A 24,487-nucleotide genomic window follows, 5' to 3' on the forward strand; every position below is an offset into this window, starting at 1 on the left:
GGGCTGGGGCAGGGCAGGCGCTGCCCAGTCAGGTGAGGCAGGGCGCAGGATGGAGCTGTGGCTCAGAGTGGCATGGAGACAGGGGCAGCTCCTGCCACTGTGCGCATGACAAGAGCACAGGTGGGGTGTGTGTCCCCAGGATCTGTGCAGGGCGGGTTGGGCAGGCTGCAGCTGCAGGCTGGAGCCAGAGTTGAGCTGGGAGGGGACTACAGGGGTGGGGGGAGGTGGGAGCTGCAGCCACCTCTAAGTTTTGCCATAGCCCCTCCCAATGCTGCCACCACCTCCCTGGCACAGCCCTGGCTCTTCCCGGGGCGTGGGTGGAAGTGGGGGTTGAGCCAGGGCTGTGCCAGGCAAGCAGCAGCAATGCTGGGAACAGGGTTGTGGGGGGACTACACTGAAATTTGGGGAGGCATGCAGCCTCCCCCATAGTCCCCTCCCAGTGCTACCACTCCCTGCCCTAAGCCCAGCCCCCACCAAGAAGAGCCCGATGCAGTCCCAGCTCCAGCCCACAGCTGCAACCCACATGCCCCTCCCAGACTGGGGGAAGGGGAGGGAGAAGAGGAGTGGGGAAAGCACACACCCCTCCAGGGGAGCTGCAGCTCCATCCCCATCTCACCCTGGGTGGGTAGCACCTGCCCCAGACCCTGCCCCACTCCCTCCCTAACTGCAGGGGGTATTGATCTGCCCCTCCATGCCCCTTTCCTCCAACCACAACAAATTTACCAGCTGCATGCAGATCTCCAAGATGCCGGGGCTGTGCTCCTCGCTATCTGCATGCACAGGCATTTATCAGTCAAGTTATTGGCCGCATCAGGCTGATTTCCAATACAGCCAATTTTCTTTATAAAAATTGGTGCCGATCTGATATCAGACCAATTTATCAGCTCACCTCTAATTTGAAGCATGAAGGACATTAAGACCATAAAACTGGGAAGCCAAACTTTTTGTTGGAAGATAATTAACTCTTAGCTCTCTTCCCACTGGACTTTGTTTAGTTTATGCAATTTAGCATGTACCAGAGGATACTTTGTATATCTATGATGTCATCCATTCAAAGGTCCAAGTTGAGATAAAATTCTGCTTACACATTAAAAGGTATCTAATGATTCTTCTGTGTTCTGCTTTTGCCTTCCATACCCAGCCTCCTCACCAATGCAAGCTTTATTGAGACAATTATATTAATTATATGCTGTAAGAGAGCAGAGATGGCAAAAAGTTTTTATGCAGACAGTGTAATCAAACTTACCAATTAGCTCCTGGCAATCCTTATATATTATACTCTGTTCTGGTAGATCTAAAGAACCATCCCAGGATGCTAGACTGTCTCCTTTCCCTACAACATTTAATGCAATCTGGGGAGGAAAGAAAAAACAAACAAACAGAAAATACTAATCACTTTTCTTTGTACCTATACAGAGATCCAGTTATTGACTTCAATAGGTTTAAACTAAATGAACAGCAAACATTTCAAAACCTTTTAAGAACCCTGGATGATATTCATCTTCCACATACATACACATAGGAAGGTTCCTATTACAGTGATACAAGGTAATGACTTCTTCAGTTCCAAAGAAATAAAAAAATAACTATCATCCATTTTTTGACTTTAGTCAGTTACCTTCCAGACTTTAGCCCTCAGATCATCAGGCAATCGTCTTCCTTGAATTATGTTTCTTACAGTTTCTAGATCACAGCCTCCTTCTTCCAGGGCTTCTGCAAGTTCCTTCTCCCTATAAAAGTTATTTGCAACAAAAAACTTAAAGTACTTTAAAACAATCCAATATTTTTATTAAACAATAGTGTCCTTTGCACACATACACAAATACCTAATGAAGATTCTTCAAATCGGAGGACACTAGTAAGCTAAAATAACAATAAAGTTTGCTTGATGTGTGTTACTTTTAAATTTAGATTACTGAGACCAAATATTTCTGTGATCTAGATTATTTTTATTCATTCATTCTATTTTTGGTGCCTCTATTATTTGCTTGATTTTAAATCTACTTTTCATTCTTTAAATTGAATAGAATTACATTTTTGAATCTCATAGGGAGACAATGTTACAAAACATGAAGCAAGTCACAGAATAATATTTAAACTGAAAAACTCCAGTTTTCAGTATTTCAGATTCAATGACAGTACTTTTCTCCACCCACACACTACACATTCAAATGTAGTTAGGTGACAGCTTCCCTTAAATAAATCATTAGATGACCTAAATACCAGAAAATATTTTCCAGAGGTTTATTAATACTTGGTTCTTAAGTCTGTATTTCCTTGAAATTGAAATTTCTTTTTAAGCTACATTCAAATCATCAGACATCAGGCAATTAGCTCTTCAATTTTTTTTAGAGGTAAATAAATAAGCGTACCTTAAGTAATAGAGAATTGTAATGAAAAAAAATTAGTAGAGTAAAAAAAAGTTTCAGTAATCAGTGCAGTAGTCAAAACAAAATAAGATCATTATGGAGCTGCAGGAAACCCTTGCTATTTGGAAACTCTGGATTCGCAGATTCAAATGTTTGTGGGGGAGGGTAGAGCTAGGAAGCAGGTGGAGAGCAAGCACCGGGGACATGGAAGGAGGTGGCAATGGCGGCATCTTCTTCCCTAGAAGCAGCCACGGTGGTGCTTAGGGGGAAGGGGTCGGTCCCCAGGTGCTGCAGGGGAGCCCCGCAAAGAATGGTGGGGGGGGAGCAGGGGCAGCTGTGGGGTCTGACAGGGAGCCATGTCAGTATTAGCCGATTTCACCATTCATGGGGATCTCAGGAACATAACCCCCCGCGAATGGCGAGGGTCTCCTGTTCTGACAGTCTAGGTAAGATTATTAAAGATGTCTTGCCAATATATTCTTAACAGACAGATTAAAACATGAGTTTTAGCAAGCAAGCACAAAACATATTTTAAAATAGATCAGTTTCCTGCTATGCACAGTTCAATATTTCACACACCTGCATGTAGACTGTACATGCTGAGGCACATCTTGTCACTTCAGCAACTGCAATATGAAACTACAGCATGATGGCAAAATACCAGGTACACTGAAGTAAAAACAGCCAGAATAATACGTAGTTTCTGTCTACAAAAAGGTTTTCCTATTGTAACCTTTAAACGGTCTTCATAAGCGCTGGCATAAAGTTCTCAAAACTTTGCTTTCTATCCTTAAATATTTGAATATACCACATAACCACATACAAACTCAGTGAGCACAGCATGCAACACCTGTCCAATATTCAATAGAGATTCTACCCCTCTACAGCGATGTGCATCTCTTGAAGCAACTGATGTGCTCCTTCATTTGGATTAACAGATGATAAAGCAGGGGTGGGCAATTATTTTAGGTGGAGGGCTGCTTACTGAATTTTGGCAAATTGTTGAGGGCCACATAGGTAGCCCCACCCCTTGACAGGTGCCCTGCCCCCTGGTTGCCATCTTGGGGCCAGAAGTCCCGTCCCTATCCTCTGACTGTTGCCACTGGAAGTCCATCCCCTTGCCCCTGGAATTACTCCTTTGGGGAAGAAGCTTTGCCATCTTAAGGGAAAAAAACACCAAGTTACATACTAAAAAAACAAAAACAAAAAACAAACGCCCATAATAATATAAATTTATTTTAATTTAATTACAAAGAAGTATTTTCATCCTGATTTGTGGGCATTTGTGGTCTATATGCAGAAGAGATTGTATATGGGGGTTTGTGGGGATGTGTGGGTATGGGAGGCATGTAGTGCAGAGTGGGTGGGCAGGAATGTCGGGAAAATACTGGGGGGCAGGGGAAGGCAGCAGGACTGCAGGGCCTGCATCAGGTGTCTCAGGGCCAGCATCGATGGGGCCCAGAGTGGGGCAGAAGGAGTGCAGGGGTCTGTGGAGCCGGGCTTGGCTGCACCAGCAAGGAGAGAGGGGAGCTGACCCGGCTCCACAGAGCTCCTACCACTTGGGACCCCGTGCTCCTGCTGCCCTGCTCTGGCCCTGCACATCCACTTGGCTGCTGTTGGCTCCTGTGCACCTGCTCAGTTCGACTGCCCCCACCCCAAACCCATGGTATAGTTGGGGAGCAGCGTGCAGCCCCAACCCTGTGCTCACCAGCAGGAAATAAGTTGGTGCTCAGAATGGGGGAAAAGCAGCCACCCTCCCGGTGGCCAGCACCCTTTGCTGCAGCCACTCAGAGCCTGCGCAGGGCTGTCCTGACTCTCCACCATATCACCGCTGCTCCATGGGGCAACAGCGGCAATGGAGAGAGTAAGCGGGTGGACGGGAGCTAGCAGTAGCCAGGCGGAAGCGCAGGGCCTGCACTAGTCTCCCCGACCAGCTCCCCCCTCTCCCTGCTGCTGCAGCCCAGCCCAGCTTCACAGACCCCTGCCAGCCCACACCCCGTGCTCTTACTGCCCTGCTCTGGGCCTGATGGTGCTGGCCTCAGGACAGGCCCCGCGCACCCGCTCGCTTCCATTCCCCCTCCAAGCCCCCACTGCGACTTCCCCACCCGCCCGCCAGCTCCTGGCAGCATTGCTGGACCAGGGGGTTCACCAAGAGCTGGCTTGGCCCGGAGGACTGGGGCAATCCACCTGGTCCTCCCCTTCTTACCTGAATTTCCAGAGCTGGCACAGCCATGAACAGCCCCATTGTCCCAGGCCAGAAGCCCCTGCGTAGCAGGGGCTTCTGGCTGGGCGGGAAGAAGTGGGGCAGGGCCAGGACTGCCCTGTTGTTGCAGGAGCCTGCTGGAGCTTCCCTGGGTCCTACTGCCCCTGATTCCTGTCATCTTTAAACAGGAGCCAGGGGCAAGTAAATATTTATTTTCTAAATGTTTTAGGGGCCCCGCAGTTCGAATAGGATGGCCTGGCAGGCCAGATCCAGCCCACAGGCTGTATTTTGCCCACCCCTGTGCTAAATCTTTCAATTCAACCCCACTAACTACAGTTGCCAGGTCATATACTACTTAGTAAGTGTCACTGTCCTTTTGATTTCATAGCAAGTCAGATATGTTTCATAAAAAAAAAAAAAAGTGGTATTAATTGAAGTCTACACAGTGCTAAATATATCTAGTAAAGTGCCTCATATTTAGGCACCTGGTGTTCTACAGGGCATATTCACAAAATGGATAAAGTGTCCAAGGGGGAGGAAGAAGAGTCAGATACTGGAGACTGGCACACCTACTTTATTGAGCAACCTATTCAGTCCCAGTGGAAATTCTAGATAAAGGCATATCAAGTCTAGTACATGCAAATCCTGAATTTCTAGATAACCCTTCAACTGAATATAGATTAAAACCTCAATCCTGCAAACACTTATGTACACACCTAACATTAACCATATGTGCAGTTCCAAAGTCTACTCAGTTTTTGAAAATATTTATGGTTTGGGGGCTTATGTGTTTCGCTCCCATCCATTAGCTGATGCAACCTGTTTCCATTAGTTTCATAAGAGCTTTAAAAGAATTTCATTATGTAAAAGTCAATTTTATGTAAAATCACTTATTTTCTTTATTCTACCTTCCCACTTTGGATGAGGTAGAAAGGCTCTGCAAAAGGCATACCTGTCAAGTCACTGTAATCATTCTGTTATTTGTATCATACTCATGCCTAGAACCTCCATTTTGTATATATGCAGTGCACATATACACAAAGTTTACAATCCAAGGCCTTGTCCCTGCAGGTTATCAGTCTAATTACTCGGTAATTAAAAATTATTTAGGTTTATCAAGTGGCCGTCCAGAACCCTTCAATAGTTTACCAGCACACGTCTTCTAAATGGAAATGCACCCAACTATAGTACATATTCATGTTAGTGCAGAAAACTTATTTTAGATTAAACTACCTTAATCTCCAAGCTACTCATTTATTACACAGGTATTAAGTAACCTCAAAAGGACAAGGGAGAGAAAATTGTTCTAAACTATGGAGTCTAAAGAACCAGCAGTAGTTAAAAAGATAAAACATTAAAAACTTATTGCAATAAAATGCTTCTGATCTAGACATTTAATAGATGTAATAAATTCTTCAAAATATGATAGCTACATCATAAACATCAGTCGCTCAATTCAATTGTAACTTTTCATCCCTATGAAATGAACACAAGGTGAGCCAAATAAATCACTTGCATAATCATTCATACAATACACATAAAAGTGTTCCTCACGGAGGCATCCAAGCAAAACAGAGAAGTGAAACCATTCAACAAAATTATTACAAATCTGGAATCAAATGAGTAGTGAACAAGTCACTTTTGTTTTAAGGCTCTACAAAAAACAGCCCAATCTTAATAAAAAAACCCCCAAACACTTAACAGTGACAGCTGGGGATGGCCAAGGTAGTGGTTCTGCTGTGAAGTGGCTGTGCAATCCATTGTAAAAAACTGAAGCCTGTACCTAGCTGATATTAATCTGCTTAGAAATTCAGTTTAAGAGGTGGCAACAAAAGGATCAAACTATTTGAGAAACAGCAGACCAACACACAGCACGGAAGTATATTGATGCCATATGTTCCACTGTTTTGGTGCTTGCAATTACATAAACAAATTAGTATTCCTTAACACAAGACAAATTTAGTTGAAATGTGCCCATATACTGACACACAACGGGCAAAAAATATGCAAGCATATGGGTACATCCGACCCAAACATGTTGTTTATGTTTGCGTCAATGTATTTAAAAAAAAATCCAAAGTATAGGTATCATTCTTCCCGAGAAGAGGATCAAGTGTGTACAGGACACGTATGCAGAGCAAAACTAGTGGTTTCTATAGCAATACACTCAAATCTCAGTCCTACTCCAAATGAAAACTGAGATAAAGGAAGAGATATGGTTAGAGGTCTCCATCTACGCTGCTGAACTATATACATGCTAAGCATGCCAAACTTGTAACAGATACAGCCATGTGTAGGCCCATGGCATGGATAAAGTATGGTTTGCCATTCAAATATTAACCATGTGGTTGGAATTAATCCATGATTAGGATGGTGAATTAACAGAATAAAAACTGTAGCGTTCTTATGACCTCAGGAAGCAATACCAGAACCCGAAGAGAAGCATATCCTGCTACTGGGCTTTTTATGAAAAGTCCAAAGTTTTATATAATTACATTTGAGAATTGTATTTAAATAATAATTCATTTATTAATGGTTATTACCAACACATCTGTATTACATTGTATGGATATGAGAAGTAGGTTTACACCTTTCGTTTATGATAGATGAACCATTGCTTCACAGTAAAGTTTCCTCTCCTGAACTCTTCCTAAAGGCATGCTTTAAAAAGTGTTGTAGGCAGTCGGTTGGAGCTAATTATAGGATGCGAGTGTCTTAATATCCAGTAATCACAGTAATGCAATAGGACCTTAAAGCTGGGTTCGCTGGGGGATAGAAAACAAAGTAAGCAGGGAAGCAGGGGACCTGGAGAAAGCAGAAGCAGGAGAGACAACAGGGAGGCCTCCTTATTCTTTCTGAGAAAGTAGGGCAAATCACCTAGTTACCTTGTGTCTGCACACAAACGCACAGAGCCTGGGAAACCAGCAGGAAGAACTGGAAGTCCTCGCACAGTCAAGAAACTATAATGTGATTGGAATAAACAGAGATGTGGTGGGATAGCTCACAGGACTGCAGCACTATCATGGATGGGTACAAACTGTTCAGGAGGGACAGGCAAGGGAGAAGAGGAGTTGTACTTTACGTAAAAGAGCTGTATGACTGCTCAGAGGTCCAGTATGCTCTGGAGACAGGCCTACTGAAAAAGTCTCTGGGTTAAGGTCAGAGGGGAAAGCAACAAGGGTGATGTGCTGAGTGTGTGCTATAAGCCACCTGACCAGGAGGATGAGGTAGATGAGGCTTTCTTCACATAACTAGTGGAAGTTTCCAGATCTCAGGCTCTGGCTCTGGGGGGGTGGGGAGGAATGTTTCAAATCACCCTGACATCTGCTGGGCGGGTAATACAGTAGTGCACAGGCTATCCAGGAAGATTTGGGAAAGCACTGGAGACAACTTCTTGGTGCAAGTGTTGGAGAGGCCAACTAGAAGCTGTGCTGCTCACAAACAGGGAACAATTGTTGGGGGGCAGGGGTGTAGAAGTAGATGGCAACTTGGGCAGCAGTGACCACAAGATGTTTGAGCTCAGGATCCTGACAAAAGGAAGAAAAGGAGAGCAGCACAGTAAGGACCCTGGACTTCAGAAAAGCAGACTTTGACTCCCTCAGGGAACAGATGGGCAGGATCCCCTAGGAGGCCTATCTGAGGGGGAAAAGGAGTCCAGGAGAGCTGGCTGTATTTTAAAGAAACCTTACTGACGGTGCAGGAACAAACCATCCCGATGTGCAGGAAGAATAGCTAATGTGGCAGGTGACCAGCTTGGCCTAGCAGAGAATTCTTCTGTGAGCTTAAAACACAAGAAGGAAGCTTACAAAGGGAAGCATGGACAAACAACATGGGAGGAGTACAAGAACATTGCTTGGACATGCAGGGATGAAATCAGGAAGGCCGAAGTGCAACTGGAGTTGCAGCTAGCAAGGAACGGGAAGGGTACAAGAAGGGTTTCTACAAGTATGTTAGCAACAAGGTGGTCAGGGAAAATGTGAGTCCCTTACTGAATGGGGGAGGCAACCTAGTGACAGATGAGGAGGAAAAGGCTGAAGTGCTCAGTGCCTTTTTTACCTCAGTCTTCACAGGTAAGGTCAGCTCCCAGACTACTGCACCGGGCAACACAGTTTGGGGAGAAGGTAAGCAGCCCTCAGTGCTAATAGAACAAGTTATTTAGAAAAGCTGGATATGTACAGGTCAATGGGGCTGGATGCAATGCACACGAGGGTGTTGGGAAGTTGGGTGATGCGATTGCAGAGCCGCTGACCATTATCTCTGAAAACTTGTGGTTATCAGAGAAGGTCCCAGACAATTGGAAAAGGGCAAATATAGTGCCCATCTTCAAAAAAGGGAAGAAGAAGGATCCAGGGAACTACAGACCAATCAGCCTACAGACCAGGCATTCCTGGCCGCATGCATGCTGTAGCCACGCACATGCACACTGCATTTAAATCGGTGACATTATCGGCCATAAAAAGCCGATTGCCAACAATGTCAATTTTCCTTTTATTGGTGCAGATACAATATGGATCACTATCAGTACACCTCTAGTTAAAGATCTTATTTATTAGTCTTCAGGAAGCTTAAAAACAATTACCGCACCCAGGTTGCTGTGGGGGGAAAAGCACCCCCTGCCCCAGGCCAGCATTTTCTGCTGCAGCTGCTTGCAGCCCATGTGGAGCTGTCCTGCCTGGGGGCGTTCCCCAAATAATTGCCCACCCCTGGTTTACATAGATCAAATAAGATCCGTTTCCCCTCAGACAGATGCAAGGTTGTCACCAATAAAACGCATTATACTCCCATTCCACCCAGGTACACCCTTGGCTTTCATCACTTTACCAACCACTTCCAATTTATTTTTAAATTAAAAAACAAAAACACTTCTCTACACAATGCTTGGGTTTTGTTTTTGTTTGTTTAATGTTTTCATCAATGATCCGGAAGATGGCATGGAGTGCACCCTCAGGAAGTTTGTAGATGACTGGGGAGAGTTGTAGATATGCAGAAGAGTATGGCTAAGATTCAGAAAGACTTCGAAAAATTGGAGGACTGGACCAAAAGAAATCTTATGAGGTTCAATAAGGACAAGTGCAAAGTCCTGCACTTAGGACGGAACAATCCCAATGCACTAGTACAGCCTGGGGACCAACTGGCCAAGCAGCAGCTCTGCAGAAAAGGACCTGGAGATCACAGTGGTAAGCAAGCTGAATATGAGCCTACAGTGTGCGCTTGTTACAAAGAAGGCCAATGGCATACTGAGCTACATTAGTAGGAACATCACCAGCATATCAAGGGCAGCGATTCTTTTTCTCTATTCAGCACTGATGATGCCACATTCTGGAGTACTGTGTCCAGTTTTGGGCCACCCACTACAGAAAGGATGTGGACAAATTGCAGAGAGTCCAGAGGACGGCAACAAAAATGATTAGCGGAATGACTTATGAGGAGAGGCTGAGGAAACTGGGTTTATTTAGTCCGGAGAAGAGAAGACTGAGGGGAGATGTAATAGCAGCCTTCAAATACCTGAAGATGGTTCCAAGAGAGATGGAGCTAGACAGCAGTGAGAGATGACAAAACACGGAGAAATTGTTTCAAGTTGCAGCAAGGGAACTTTAGGTTGGAAATTAGGAAAAATTCTCCAACTAAGAGGGTAGAGGGTAGTAAAACACTGGAACAAGTTACCCAGAGATGTTGTAGAGTCTCCATCCTTGGAGGTTTTTAAGACCCAAATAGACAAAGCCTTGGCTAGGATATGCTGGCTGGGCCTGGTCCTGCTTTGAGCAGGGGGTTGGACTAGATGACCTCCTCAGGTCCCTTCCCACCCTAATTTTCTATCATTCAATGAATATGTCCAAGCAAGATATCATTTCTGGTTTTTATAAGGCTTTCTGGTCTTTGAGCTTCTCTCTGTTCAAGAACCTTGCCCCATATGCAGACAAAGGGGAAAGGAGGAGCATAGAGGGCACATCCCCTGCCATCAGGAGACACAGGAACCAGGTGAGAACAACAAGCAGGGCTGCTGTTACAGATCTTACTAAGGAAGTACTGTTTTCCTAACAAAAAACAGATTCTGTTTAACATTTTTCACCAAAGTCATTAACTTATACCATCCAATTCAAAAACGTAAAGAACCATGCAGTTATGTAATGCCTCTCTGACATTTATTGCAGTCTCATTATGATGTTTGCATTAAGGAAGGAAAACAAAACCAGGAACATCTATTTCATGAAGTTTCTCTTGCAAAGCCCCCATCTAGCTAAAAAACATGGACCAGATTCTGACCACAGAGCCTAACCATGTGGCCCCCAGTGATGGCCCTGGGTCTGAACTGATTCAGACTGGGCCTGCAGGCAGGGCCCTAGATGCATGCATCAAATGTAGCGCTTTGTTTGGTCTGGGATCTGTGCTACATGTGGCATCCAAAGGTACTGTGTGCAGAGACCAGCTACTGGGGGCACCTGCTCTCCATCAATTTATGGCCATTGTTCCTAGTTACTCCAGGGGGTACCCTAGTAAATAGAGTATCTCTTCTATTCCCTCCTGCCCTTCCCTGATGAATTTATAGGCGGCCACAAGATCACCTCTCAGTCTTCTCTTGCAAAGGCTAAAGAGATCTAGGTCCCTCAGTCTCTCCTTGCAGGGTCTTGCCTGCAAGCCTGTGGCCCTCCTCTGAACCCTAAAGATTCTCTGCATCCCTCCTGAAGTACAGCGCCCAAAACTGGATGCAGTACTCCAACTGCGACCTGACCAGTGCCACATAGATGGGAAGCATCACCTCCCTGGACCTGTTCATCATGCACCTGCGAACGCACAATAAAGTGCAGTTAGCCTTGTCGATCTTTGTCACATTGATGACTCATGTTCATCTTGGAGTCATAGTTGACTCCAAGATCCCTTTCTACTGCTGAGAAGGTCATCCCCCTGCCTGTAAAGTGTGTTGGCAGTTCTTTTTGCCCTGGTGCAGCACTTTGCACTTGTCTTTGTTGAACTACATCCTATTTAACCAGGTCCTTCACCACTACTTGAAAATGTCATCTGTACTCAGCACGACTGCATATACCTGGGACCATTCTATCTGGGTTTTTATTTTTATTTTCCTGGCATTTTTACTCCCCCCTTTGATTCTGTTCCAGCTGCTGCAATCTACAATGTGACACAGGAGTCTGGAAGACAGGTAGAGACAAACATTTCCAATTTGGAATTCTGGTTATTTCAAATATTGCATCATATTGGAATAACTCAAAAAATTATATACAGAGGCACTGGTGTAGCATTGATGTTCCTGGGTGTTAAGCAGTAGTTTTATGGTGCTTGCTTCAAAAATTAATTAAGTCAAACTGATTTTGAAAAACTTCCCAGAGCAATGCTATTTCATGTCACGTGATTCTAACTATAAGAACTGATTTGTGACCAGGAACCCAAGGGTTGAACTTAGGCATTTTTACTGATTCCATCCATAGTCAAGGCTGTGTTCAGCCTTTCAGTTAAAGCAGGAGTTGTCAACTGGGGGTATGCGTATCCCTGGGAGTATTTTGAAAAGGTCCCAGGGGGTACATGGGGGCAGGTGGGGATGGAGCACAGCCACCCCATGCTGCTGCCTCAGGAGCAGGGCCAGGGTGGGGTGAGAGCAGGGCCACACAGATGCCGTGCTACTGCTGCTCGACCCACCTCTGCTCTGCATCCAACCACTTGCCCCTGCCCCCCACTCTGCAGCCAGCTGCTCCCCCCCCCCCCCACAGATACACCTATGAAAAAGGGGGCTGCTGGGGGTTCATTTATTAAAAAGGTTGAAAACCCCTGAGGTAAAGCAAATCTTAAAACAATTACACTTTCGATACCATTAAAAAAATCCTGTTCCATTGAGGTGGTAAATTAGCTCAGTTGGTAAGAGTGTGATACTCATAATTCCAGTGTCACAGGTTTGATCCCTGTACAGGACAAGACATTTCCTGCCTCAGGCAGAGAGTTGGACTAGATAACCACTTGAAGTTCCTTCCAGTGGTACGTTTCTGTGATCTACTTGCTTCAAATACTTATGATACAATAATTATACTGAGCATTGTCAGTAGATCTTCAGAACTACTTACAGTTTTACGATGCAAGGATAGCTATAAATCTAAGTTTTAAAGTGTCCGATGCAAGGGAACCTAAACAATACGCATTTTATCTCCTAATCAAACAACATACCTAAATTTATAATTTAGTATGAGGCTGGCCAACTGGAAGTCTGTGGGAGTTTAAATTGTGGCCTGCAGGTGTTGTGGGCACTACTCTCGAATTCAGGGCATAAATGCTGTAGATGCTGCTGCTCAACCCCCGACCTCCTTTCCCACTACTGAATTTGAGGTCTTTAGTTGCCATTGAAGAGTAAAATTGGAAGCAGGAGAGGAGGGGAGGGGATGAAAGGTGGCAGCACTCAACCCCTGGGTTCTGGAGCTGCACCAATAAGTTGTTGCCCTACCACCAAAATGAGCACCTTAAGGGGCCAAATAAGTTGGACAGCCCCAATTTAGGGACTCAATTATTTTCAGCGGGAAAGGTACATATACAAAAATAGATCTACCAAAACCATGCAAAAAATAAAATATGCAAATTTTAGACAAAAGTATTCCCTCACAAACACACACCTTTTCCCCAGAAAAACAGCTTCTGGAAATTGCTCCTACCATATTGCCTGCGTTGCTGTACGTGAAAAATACAGTATATAAATTTGTGGCATAATGTGAATGCTCCTATACCTATTTCACAGTGCTCTTATAGCTAGATGCAAATATTTAGCCTGGCATCAAACATACAAAACACTTTTGGTGCTATCCCACATCAATTTCCCAGAAGTGGCAAAATAGCTAAAATAAATTATTTTACAGCAAAGTATAAAATATGCACTTCCAACCAAAAATGTTAAAACAAATTAAACCACCTTGAAGTTGGCTCTTAAAAGAAACTATGGATAAAAAATCCTGGTTACGGTATTTTTGTCCTGACTGAACACAAAGTATTACAAATTATCCTATAAAACCATAGCATATTTTTCTGACCTCAAAAGAAAATGTTATTGTTTTCTTTAATTCAGTAAGTAAAACAACATTCTCTTATACAATATGCCCCACCTTTTCTTAAATCGGTTCATCTAGTTCAGAAATAAATGGCTGTACATTTCAACACATACTTATAATCAGTTACTAATAAGGAAAAAACAAAAACAAACAAACTCACTCCATCGCAAGACAGGTATGGGTTTCTTGCAGAATTTCTTAAGACAAATAGAGTTAAGGTAGTTTTTCGATTGTGCTTCACAGTACCAACAGGAGAGCTATGTTAAACTTGATCAAAAATGGTCTTCCTTGTAGGTGCCTGATCCAACTACATTGTTTCCTTTGAGTTTCTCTTCTTTTGTCCTTCAAGTTCTATTTTGATGACCCTTTACAATAGGCTAGTATTTTTAACCACACTGTCCAGTGACAGAATTGCTCTCTCAATTTTAGAAAAGCAGCATATCAGGTATTCATTGTGAAGCATTCAGGATCATCTTATTTTACTTTATTTTGCTTTATTTCAATGCATAAGATCATTTACCAACAGTGATGTAAGCTGACCAACTGAAAGGTTTTGAAGGGGTCAAGAGCCCTGTGTTGTCATTAAACATTTTTAGATGCTACAAATTTGAGGCAGTCACAGACACTGATCATAGAATTAAATGGTTTAAGTGAGCCCTCGCATCAACATGGAGCCTCTAGCTCTAGCGTGGTTTCAAGCCCACTGGAGCTGAATGCAGGCACTATAGTCTAAGTGATTCCCACCATCTTTCATCTCAAATCAGCAAAATCTAAATGTCTTATCATACAATATACCCTGACATGAGTGTGTTAATTACCAATGCTCACATATAAGCTCCATATTCTCCAATCCTACTTCAAAAATGTTTTACACCAAAATATTTCAAACATTATCCAAGGAAAAGCTCTCTGCTCAGGAAAAAAAAAACTCAACTCATCCACCCCCAAAAATCAAATCTGTTCTGATAGGAAACTGTTCAAAGTACAGAGGAATGTGCTGCATGACAGCTTAAGTGAAAAGGTGTGTACACACTCACACACGCTCAGCACCATAATGTGGAATTTTATTTTGAATAAAAATGACTGAACCCCACAGCCTCCTACAGCAGCTAAGTTTTTGTTAAAAGCTCTTGCATCCAGGCAGTACCAATCCTGCTTAACATACTGTCATTACAACTCAAAATTACTAGTCAGCAAGGTATGAATGCAAGCTATGATTGACAAAACCCTTCCTATTCTTGCAGGAGCTCCATCTGGAACCAGAACCTGGCTGCAAAGTTTGTTTTTGTTTTTTTAGTAGGAGCTTTAGCAGTTCTGCATGTTGCAGGTTGCATGTGCTCTTGACAGCAAGCACTTAGGAAGTAGAAGCACAGCTGTTCTTCTCAAAGGGTACTCAGTGCGATTCAGATTTCATCTCAGTGTTTACAACCTAACAGGTCAAGACCCAACAGGATTTTGAGCAGGTGCTCTACTGCATCATTGTATATCGCAAGGTCTGTACAGCAGAAATCCACCTGTATGGGTCTATACTTTACCAAACATTATACTACTGTGTCAATTTTCAACTACGAAAACGAGACAATTTAAGCTTCCAAGTAAATGCCAGTTAGTAGTCAGCTGCACAACTCTGCCCCTGACATCCGTCTGCGTAAAGCCATGAACGGCCACACCACAGAACCACCCGAGCACCTCAGTTACACTCCCCGTCCCCCCAACACGGGGGGCGTCGGTCTGTCTCCGTGTCCGTGGGTCCGTCCGTGGCGCCCATGGAAACGCTCCACCCTCCCGCCCCCACCCTCGCATCCCCAGCCTCCGGCCCGTTCACACTCACCAGCTACCCGGCAGCGCCTCTTCCCCTTCGGCCATCGCTGTTGACGTGCCCCTCGCTCAGCCGTAAACCGCACGCTATCGTTTTGCGACACCCGAGACAGTCCGCCGCGCCCTCCTCCTTTCCTTTACCACGCCACTGTCGTAAAAGCCGGGCTTGGCCGTAAATTGCAGGGCGGGGGGTGCTGACGTTGTGAGGCTGTTTGTGGCGCGTGCGTAGTACTGGCAGTAGCAGCGCGCGCAAGTCTAGAGGGGGTGGGGTAGGTGTCGGGGTTCTGCTGTTACACGTTCCGAGGATGCCCAGCGAGCGGGACGGGAGCCCGTGCGCCTTGCTACAGTAAATACAGTCGGGGCGTGGGGGGGGGAGAGGCCGCGCCCAGCCCGCGTTACGGCTCTTGTTCTACGGTAGCGGTTCTTGGGCTCGAGGCGCCCTCCATGGCTTGGGCGAACGGAGGGGTACCCAATTGCAAAACAAGAATGCCTACATGTGACAGCGCTTACCTCTCTGCCCGGGGGCTGGGGTCGACCAGGCAGAGGCAAGCCTGAGCCTGGCTTCTCTGCTCTTTCACGTGCTCGTTTTACATGCTCTTTTCGCATTCATGTTCTTTCACGCTTGTGCCATAAGATACAGTCCAGGTCATCGTGTTTATCTGCCTATTAAAAATAATGTGGGTATCTTTATTTCTCTGGATCTATGTAATTAGCCAAAATTTGGGGTAGTTCTGACTGGGAAGAAAAAGTAGTGATGGAGCCTGATGTAATGTTGCAGTTTGCTTCTCTCCTCACACGTGGCACCCTTCAAAGCACCTGGTGGCACCCCAGGGTGCCTGGGTGTCCTGGCTGTGAATCACTGCTGTATTGTTTTTAATAAAGGGTACATAAACCCCCTTGCTCCCATCCCCTTTTTTCAGAAAATGGCTGGGAGTGGAATTCCTCTCCTCATCTTTTGGGTTGCACACCCCAAAGCCTCCCATCCCTGGCTGGCAAAAACAGGGAGCAGGTACTTTGGTGACAAGACAGCTGACCTATAATGTAGTGGTGCACTGAACTTCCTTCTCTCTTGAGAGAGAGTAATATTTTTCATGACAAAATCCTGCCCTACAAGGCTGCTTTTTGTAGCCAGGATGCATCTTCTTCCCACAAGGTTCCTTCACACTCTAGGAAGTATTTTTTGTTTTGTTCTTCAGGGGCCAAAAATTCATTTCAACCTCACCAATGTCATTTTAATATGACCACAAGTTCCCTTAGCATCAGGTAGCCTCAGTGGCTCCCCTTACATCCCTCCTACATGAAAGGTAATAGTGTAGATCAGAGGTTCTCAAACTGTGGTCTGCGGACCACTGCTGGTCCGTGAGCTCCATTCACGTTCTCCACAGAATGGTTGTGAAACAATTGAGAATATATCTGTATTTGTAAGACTACTGATATTAAAATATGAGTGGTGTGCTTTCATCTGTAGAACAAAAACAAAAGTTTATTACATTGTCTGCCAAGACCCTCAGCAATTTTCAAGTGGTCCGTGAAAAGTTTGAGAACCACTGGTGTAGATAATCTAAGCTAGTGGACCTAGGAAAATAGCTATAACTAGCACGTTAATGAGAATTAAGTCCCTGAACACAAACATAAATGTTTCCAGGATAAGCACATACATAAGTTTTTATACAATCATGCCCAAAAGAACATGCTAATAAACTCTGGGCAACATCACTAATTTAGTTTGATGTGATAGAGAGCCTTAAGTACAGCCTTAATTTTAAAGACTGTTACATTTAGTATCAGTCATTTGCAGAAAGAATTTAACAATCCAAGCCACACAAGGTAAGATAGAAATTACACCTGTCTAATGCAACTAATTAATATCATGTTTAAAAAAAACAGCCATAACAGTTATCATAGCTATTGTTATAGTTGGACAAAGCTTCACTGAGCCTGGCAGGTTTAACTGCCACTCTTAATTTTAGATGGCTATAAGAGATACTACTGTGCAGAATTCTGCCTAAAACAAAGGTAAATACAGAACATCTCAGGAATTAAAATGACAGGCACAGGAGCTTTGCTATACAGGGTTTTCATAATGCCCTTGTGCACTTTTAAACTTTAATAACTTAGGCTGTAGGTAAGATAGAAACAATCTGTAAACAGCATTTAAAAGCAAATTTATTAAAGTTTTAGGACACCTAGCATACACAATACTAGATTTCATAAATAATAACAAATTTATTCTTAAATAAGATGGAGCTCCATGCCACTACGCCCTGAATGTATGACAGTTCCTAAATGATGTTTTCCCAGAGAAGTGGATAGGCAGAGGTGGACCAGTTGCTTGGCCACCTCGTTCAACTGACCTGTTGCCATTGGACTTCTTTTTATGGGGACATGTTAAAAGTGTAGTTTACTTGTCAAAACCACATTCTTTGGTGGAACTTAAGGCTAGGATCAACAATGCAATTAGTGCAGTAACTCAAAAGCAACTGGAAAACGTTTTCAAGGAGTTGAGTTGGAAGATCAGATTGAGCACTGTATCATGATGGATAGTGGTTACGTTGAAGTCTAGCATTGTGTACTCTAATTGTCCTAAAATGATAATGATAACCTGAGTTATTAAAGTTTAGAAGTACACAAGGACTTTTTGAAGACCCTGCAAAGGTGTATATGGATGTGATACAACTCAGGTGAACAAGGAGTGAGAGAGAGAACACACAGAGAAGGAGAGAGGGTAGATCTACCTGGCACAATGTAGCTACTTCAGGTACTAGAATCAGTATATCCAGATTTGCTAAGATACCTGGTTTCTGAGAATCAGACCATGTGGAGCCCTGGAAGTTATATTAAATCACACCACACTAAACTGTGTTAGTCTGAAGTCAGGTAGTCTGTAAGGTGTACATTTACCATGCCTTCTGCTTCATACCAATTGAATCATGTATACATTCCCAGAGAAGGAAGCTTTCACACAGACTGAACAAACGGGTGTGTAACTCTATACAAAAATGACAGAAATAGCTTCTGGGTTGGGGATCTGGCTGGAAATGCTTCAAAGCTGTGAGCAGGATCTCTGTGGTGTCTTAATTCTGCCTGTGCTCATGAAAGCAGAATTTTGTACATTCTTGTGAATTAAATTACATCACAGATCAGTCTCCATCACCAATTTCTCCTCCCAACCAGAATTACCCTAGTAGTATAGGTCCAGAGAGATAAAAATATACTGGATTTTTAAGATATACTGGATTTTTAATAGACAGATAAATATGACCTGGAATACATCTTAAGGCACAAATGTGAAAGAATATGCATGTGCCATAACCTTACCTGGTCATGTGATGGCACTAGTGTTCCATGGAAAAGATTTTCAGGATCTACAACACCAATATATATTTTGGAGATGAATACAAGCTTCAGGACTATAAGGAGTTCTGTCTAGACTTAATGATTATTATGGTGGGCAAGTAAAATAATGATACTGTATATAAAAGAAGTACTTTACTGTGTAATTGTGAATTTTGCCTACAAACTGTGTGTTCTGTAAAAATTACTAGACATAGCTAAGCAATAAAGGAAGCCTAAATAAATAGAACGTAATAACAGTACTTTTTAAAAAGGCATCAAATAGCCAATCTTTCACAGAAATGACATCTACTTGGGAAAGGGTGTCTTCATACATCTGGAGGAGAATTTCTCAGGAGCTGTCTGGTTAAAATCCATTAACTGTAAAGTTAGTGGTTATTCCCTCCCCACCTAGTTCTTTTTTTGTTATTTCTCTCTTACCACTGCAGTTTTACCAAGGTAGTGCATGACTCATTGGCTTCTCATCTGCACTAAGATAAAATTCAGGCTTTCACACATCACCTTTGAGACTGCACTTTGTTTTGCTACCCATTTGCATCTCTGACCTCATTTCATACTTCTCCCAATTCTCCTGCTTTACTGTTCCTCTGACATTCTTAACTTCATGATTCCTGGTGTATTTGTGTCCTTTATGGTTGAAAAAACCTTTTTCTTCACCAAGAAAACTAGCTGAACTAAAGTAAAAGCTAAATCCTCTTTTTAGCCTGTGATTACATGATGCATTTCTTTGATATAAGTTCAATGCTATTTAAGGGAGCAGATGACACACTAGCAAACCACAAAGTAAACAATGGGGGGAATCACCTCAGTAGGGATCGTCATGTTCAAGGGAATAGGTGACGGTAGGTTTTAACGCAAGCAATTGCATAATAAATATTATTAAAATACGTTTGCTTCCATTTTTCATGAAGTGAAACAATGCAGTTAAGGCATGAAAAGTGCAGGAAGCTCTGGAAAGGAAATATATGTATAGATGTTTTGTATGCTTTGTCTCAAACTTTTTACATGCCATTTGTAGCCAATAGGAATGTATTTTACAGGCTATTTATAGCCAATTGAACGAGATAGAGACAACTTCTTTGGCTCAGAAGGTAGAGGAAGTTCTTAGTGAGTGGCTATTTTAGACCTGATTCTGACTACTGAGGGTTTGGTTGAGAATTTGAACATGGAGGGTCATTTGGGTAAACACGATCATGAAAATTAGGGCATTCAATATTCTGAGGAAAGGAAGGCATGAGAAAAGAATAAGGATAACGGCCTTCAAAAACAGACTTCAATAATAGGGTCCCTTGGGAAGCTGTTCAAATGGAAAAAGGAATCTAGAAGAGCCAGCAGTATCTCAAGGAGATAGTATTAAAGGCACAAAGGCAAACTAACCCCGTGTGGAGGTAAGACAGGAATTTTAGTGAGAGATCAATACAACTGTATCAGCAGCTCCATAATGACAAGAAAATCAAAAAAAGTCATACAAAAAGTGGAAACAACGGCATTTATTGAGAGATGAGAATTTAAGAATAACACAAGCATGAAGAGATCATATCACAAGGAATGAGGTACACAACGAATTTCTCAGCTAGTAAGGGACATAAGGCAACGTGCAAAAGTTTATTTAAATATGTTAGAAGAAAAAAAAAGACAAAAATATGTTAGTTAAATAATGCATTGCAAAAAGGAGGGAAGACAAGGGATGACAGAAGGCAGAAATAGTCACTGCTTTTTTTTTTAAAAAAAGGTTAATTGTGACTATTAATACAATCTTGTCAAACAGGTAAGAGCATAGGTCAGAATGAGGGGGAAAAAACCCAAGAGTTTACATAAATTAGATGTATTCAGGTAAGCAGGGCTGGATGAAATACTTAGTACTAACTGAAGCAATCTGAACCACAGTAATTATTTTTGGATACTCATGATGTATCAGCATTATGATCCTCTTACTTAAAAAAGAGAAAAAGTTAATCTTATTCTGGGATGTATTAGCAAGAGCATGATACGCAAGGTGAAATAGTAATCGTTTCACTTGGCACCAGTGGGGCTTCAACTGAAATTCTGTGTTCAGTTTTGCTTGAAGAAAGATGCAAGAAAACAATTTGAGTCCTGAGGAGAACAACAAAAAAAATTACTCTAGGCAAGGGAAGTTTAGGTTAGATATTAGGAAAAACTCTCTCATTAGGAGGCTAGCAAAGCATTAGAACAGGTCACCCAGAGCAGTTGTGCAATCTCTATTTTTGGAAGTTGTAAAGGCCATGGGTAGACAAAGCCCTGGCTGGGATGATCTAGTTGGGGCTGGTCCCAGTTTGAGCAGGGGTTAGATTAGATGACCTCCTGAGGTCCCTTCCAACCCTCACTTTCTATGTTTCTGTGATAGACTATGAATCCCAACTCCGTTAGCTTTCTAGTTTCCCAGTGTTTTTCCAATTAGAACATTCACCTGACATCTAGTGATGCTGAGCTGCAACCATGAACACACAATTAGTCTGACATCTGTTGTGGGGAATTCACAGTGGCTCTTCACACACTTCAGTGGAAGCAGTCACTGGAAGAATCTGATGCCTATACTTCCCACTTCCTTGACTTCATTATGACTCGTTTTTTTTGAGGAAAGATGCACACTTGCCTAAATGCTTGTAAAATACAGATTATGGGCAATAAAAAGTATATTGAAGGCAATGTGTTTGTATTATATTCTCTCAGGCAGGAGGTTAGGAAAAAATCTCAGTGAAAAAACAGGCTTTATCGTTTTGGTTTCAGGGCCCAATGAGAGAGGCATTTCTGTAAAAAAAAATGCGACAAGTCAGAGGGCTCAGCTCCTTCCTCCCCCCATGCGATCCATTGCTGGACTTCCAACTCACTTTGGTCTTTTTACCAGTTAAAAAAAACAACAACTTGCAGATTGTGGAGTCTGTGGCTCACGGCAACTACTGTCGGCGCCCCGGATGCAGCTCCTCTCCCCTCTCCCCCCTCCCATGGCAGAGCCGGGCCCGAGGGCAGGCGCTGGGGACACCTGCAATGCGGTGTGTCTCCTGGAATCGTATTAGAGGAGAGGAGGGTCGGGTCGCCAGGGCATCTGCCGCACGCAGGCCCAGCCCCAACGACAGCATCCCAGCAGGTCAAAAGCCTCCAAGGATGGAGATCCCACCGCCCGGCTGGGCAGCCTGCTCCACTGCTCGCCCCTCCGCTCCCTTCCTAGCTAGAAAGTTTCTTCTCGTGATCGAAGCTCAGCTCCCCGTGCTGAGACAAGCTCGGCTCGGCCCCGTTCTCTCCCGGTCTGGGGCACCGCACTCCTGCCCCTGCCTCTGCAGGGGGCGGGGCCCGGCGGCAGCGCCGCCCCCGGCCTTGCACCTCCCTACCCGCGTGCGGCGGCAGCGTGGCCTGTGGCGGACATGGGGGACGCGCTGGAGGAGCCCTGGTGGGAGGCGCAGCTCGGGGCTGGCAGCAGTAGTAGCAGCCCAGGTACTTCCTCGTCCCCCTCTTCCTCTTGCCGTGCTCCCCGGGGCGGCAGGCGCCCTCCTCCCCAGCGGGGCCAGGGTGTTTCAGGGGGGCCCAGTGCCCTTTCCCCTCGGCCTGGGGAAATGCGTGAGGGAAAATGAAGCCCCGAGATCCAGTGACATGAAGCAAGCGGGGGGGGACTCTGCTTTGAGTGCGAAGTTCAGCGGGCCCCTGGATGCTTATAGGGGACTCTTTTAAGTTTCTGCCTCTGCCCGGGTCCAGGGTATGCTCTATCCCAATTCACAACTTCATGACCTGTCTGTGTCTCCCCCCTTCCTTTATTCACACAGGAGTTTTGCAGACAGGACCTGGGCAGGTTATCCTGTGGTAGGAATGTTGTTCCAGTGGCAGCATTGTTTGCTGTGCAGTGGTGGCCCCCAGCACCCTCAGATCCCTTAGGGCCATGGTTCTCAACCTTTGTACCAGGACCTATTTGGGAACGTCTCCTGACTCCCAACCTGCTGCTCCCTGCCCAGAAGCCCCAGCCCCCCAGTGTGTGGGGCATGGGCAGCCCCTTGCAGGTTGGAACTCTGCCATCCTACAATGGAAAAGCCGTGATTTTCCATGGTTTTCTCCTTTAAAGGATAATCCATTTTTAAAGCTTGTTTGCAACCCTTTCATATCTTCTTGCTACCCACTTTTGGGTTGTGACCCACAGGTTGAGAAGCACTGCCTTAGCTTTCCAGAAGCTGTCTGTAGACCCTTTGGAGCGATGAGTTAGTTTAGCACCCTGAGAAACCGAGCTGATGTCTCGGGATAAGTTTCCCTACCAAGTACTCCAAGTGCTTTGTGGGTACTAAAATTAGGGTCACGGCCTAAGTAAGTTGTAGGATTGAGTTGTTTAACCTGTTGGTAACCCAGTAAATTCAATGGCCTTCTCGGGCCTCCCAGAATTCCTGGGCCGGAAACAAAATTTCTCCCTTTCCCAGGACAGCTTTTGGCCCCAACTAGCCTAGATGAGATGAGCCAGTTGTCCTGACGTGACAGACTGTGAATCCCATCTCCTTTAGCTGTCCAGTTTCCCAGTGTTTTTGCAATCATAACATTCACCTGACATATTATGATGCTGAGCTGCAAACATGAAACATGCAATTATTCTGACATCTGTTGTGGGGAATTCAGAGTCTTATGATAATGGCTTGTGAGCATCAGAGCATGGTTTTCCCTATTCCACTCTCCCTCAGTGAACACATAGTGCTTCTTGGCCCCCTTCACATGTTACATTTGTTATGGGGTAAAAGTAAGTTTTGTGCAACTGGGTTTTTTTTATATGTTACACATTCAGTTAAGTTATCCTATGAAGAAAATGGTGAACCCACAACAGAATTTACAAATCTGCCTCCTCAGCGAAGTTCCAGACTACATCAGAAACTTCTTTCTGGTGCAGCAGCATCCCATGGCAAATTTAGTGTCTCTCATGTGACCCAGAGTGCAGGAAAAAAAAGGCACAAAAAAGGAGCCTTAGACACCAAAAGAACCAGGTGTGCTGTGGCTCCATGGCCCCAGTGCAAGGGGAGAAGTAGGGTAAGGAGCCCTGCACTGAACAGGCAGTAAGTGCATTGCTAGGGGTTCTGCTGTCCTGGCAGCTCCAGGAGACAAAGTGCTATGGGACTCTGGGAAAATGGCTCACCAGCTCCACCAGCTGACAGAGTGTGGCAGCACAAGCTTTGTGCTATGCTTTATTCTACCCCCTAAAGCAGGAGTGTCAAACTCATCCTGGGCTAGATCCATGGAGCCAGCAACAGTGACTGCAATGCAGGTTAAGGGGTAGGCGGTAGCATAGATCTGTGTAGAGGTGGCAGTGTGGGTCCATGTTCAGGCAGTAGTATAGGTCTGGAGACCATCTGCCAGTGGGTCTCCATCAGTTTCTGGGAACCTTGAATTCTGCAGCAGGCTGTACTCCACAATATCTGGCAGCCTGATGGACTACTGGCAGGCTGGATGGAATGGTTCCACAGGCTGGATCTGGCCTGTGGACCATAAGTTTGGTACCCCTGTTGATTAACTCCTCCATGCAACACAGAGTTACTGCAAGAAAATTCTCTCAAAAATAATATTTTGCAGGTCTTAGAAGCTGTGTGTGTGTGTGTGTGTAGCTCACAAAATGCGTGTGCATGTGTGCATGAGCATTTTATATTTTGCGTGTGTGCATGAGCATTTTACGTGTATTACAAGTCACTTTTTTTGTGAAAACATCCTGTGCAAGGAGCTAATCATCT

General features: G+C 44.3%; 2 protein-coding genes across 4 annotated transcripts in view; one reads left to right on the top strand and one right to left on the bottom strand.

The window, feature by feature from the left end:
• The window catches only part of TBC1D23 (TBC1 domain family member 23), a 55,799-nt gene extending 40,241 nt beyond the window's left edge, over nucleotides 1-15,558 (bottom strand). For both annotated transcript variants that reach the window (XM_090055782.1, XM_090055774.1), the window contains exons 1-3: nucleotides 15,442-15,558; nucleotides 1,619-1,730; nucleotides 1,247-1,352 (exon numbers count right to left, since the gene is read on the bottom strand). In XM_090055782.1, the coding sequence (XP_089911908.1) occupies nucleotides 1,247-1,352; nucleotides 1,619-1,730; nucleotides 15,442-15,476 (253 nt within the window). In that variant the 5' untranslated portion in view covers nucleotides 15,477-15,558. The remainder of the gene's footprint in view (nucleotides 1-1,246; nucleotides 1,353-1,618; nucleotides 1,731-15,441) is intronic.
• A 6,284-nt stretch (nucleotides 15,559-21,842) lies between these two features.
• Nucleotides 21,843-24,487, top strand: part of CMSS1 (cms1 ribosomal small subunit homolog) — a 383,380-nt gene continuing 380,735 nt past the window's right edge. The window contains exon 1 of one of the 2 annotated variants that reach the window (XM_090055845.1): nucleotides 21,843-22,232. In XM_090055845.1, coding sequence (XP_089911971.1) covers nucleotides 21,906-22,232 — 327 coding nt within the window. In that variant the 5' untranslated portion in view covers nucleotides 21,843-21,905. The remainder of the gene's footprint in view (nucleotides 22,233-24,487) is intronic. The other variant, XM_090055855.1, reaches the window with a different exon arrangement.

This window comes from Crocodylus siamensis, chromosome 1 (assembly GCF_052110815.1).
Source record: "Crocodylus siamensis isolate JL-2025a chromosome 1, ASM5211081v1, whole genome shotgun sequence".
Lineage (NCBI taxonomy): Eukaryota > Metazoa > Chordata > Crocodylia > Crocodylidae > Crocodylus > Crocodylus siamensis.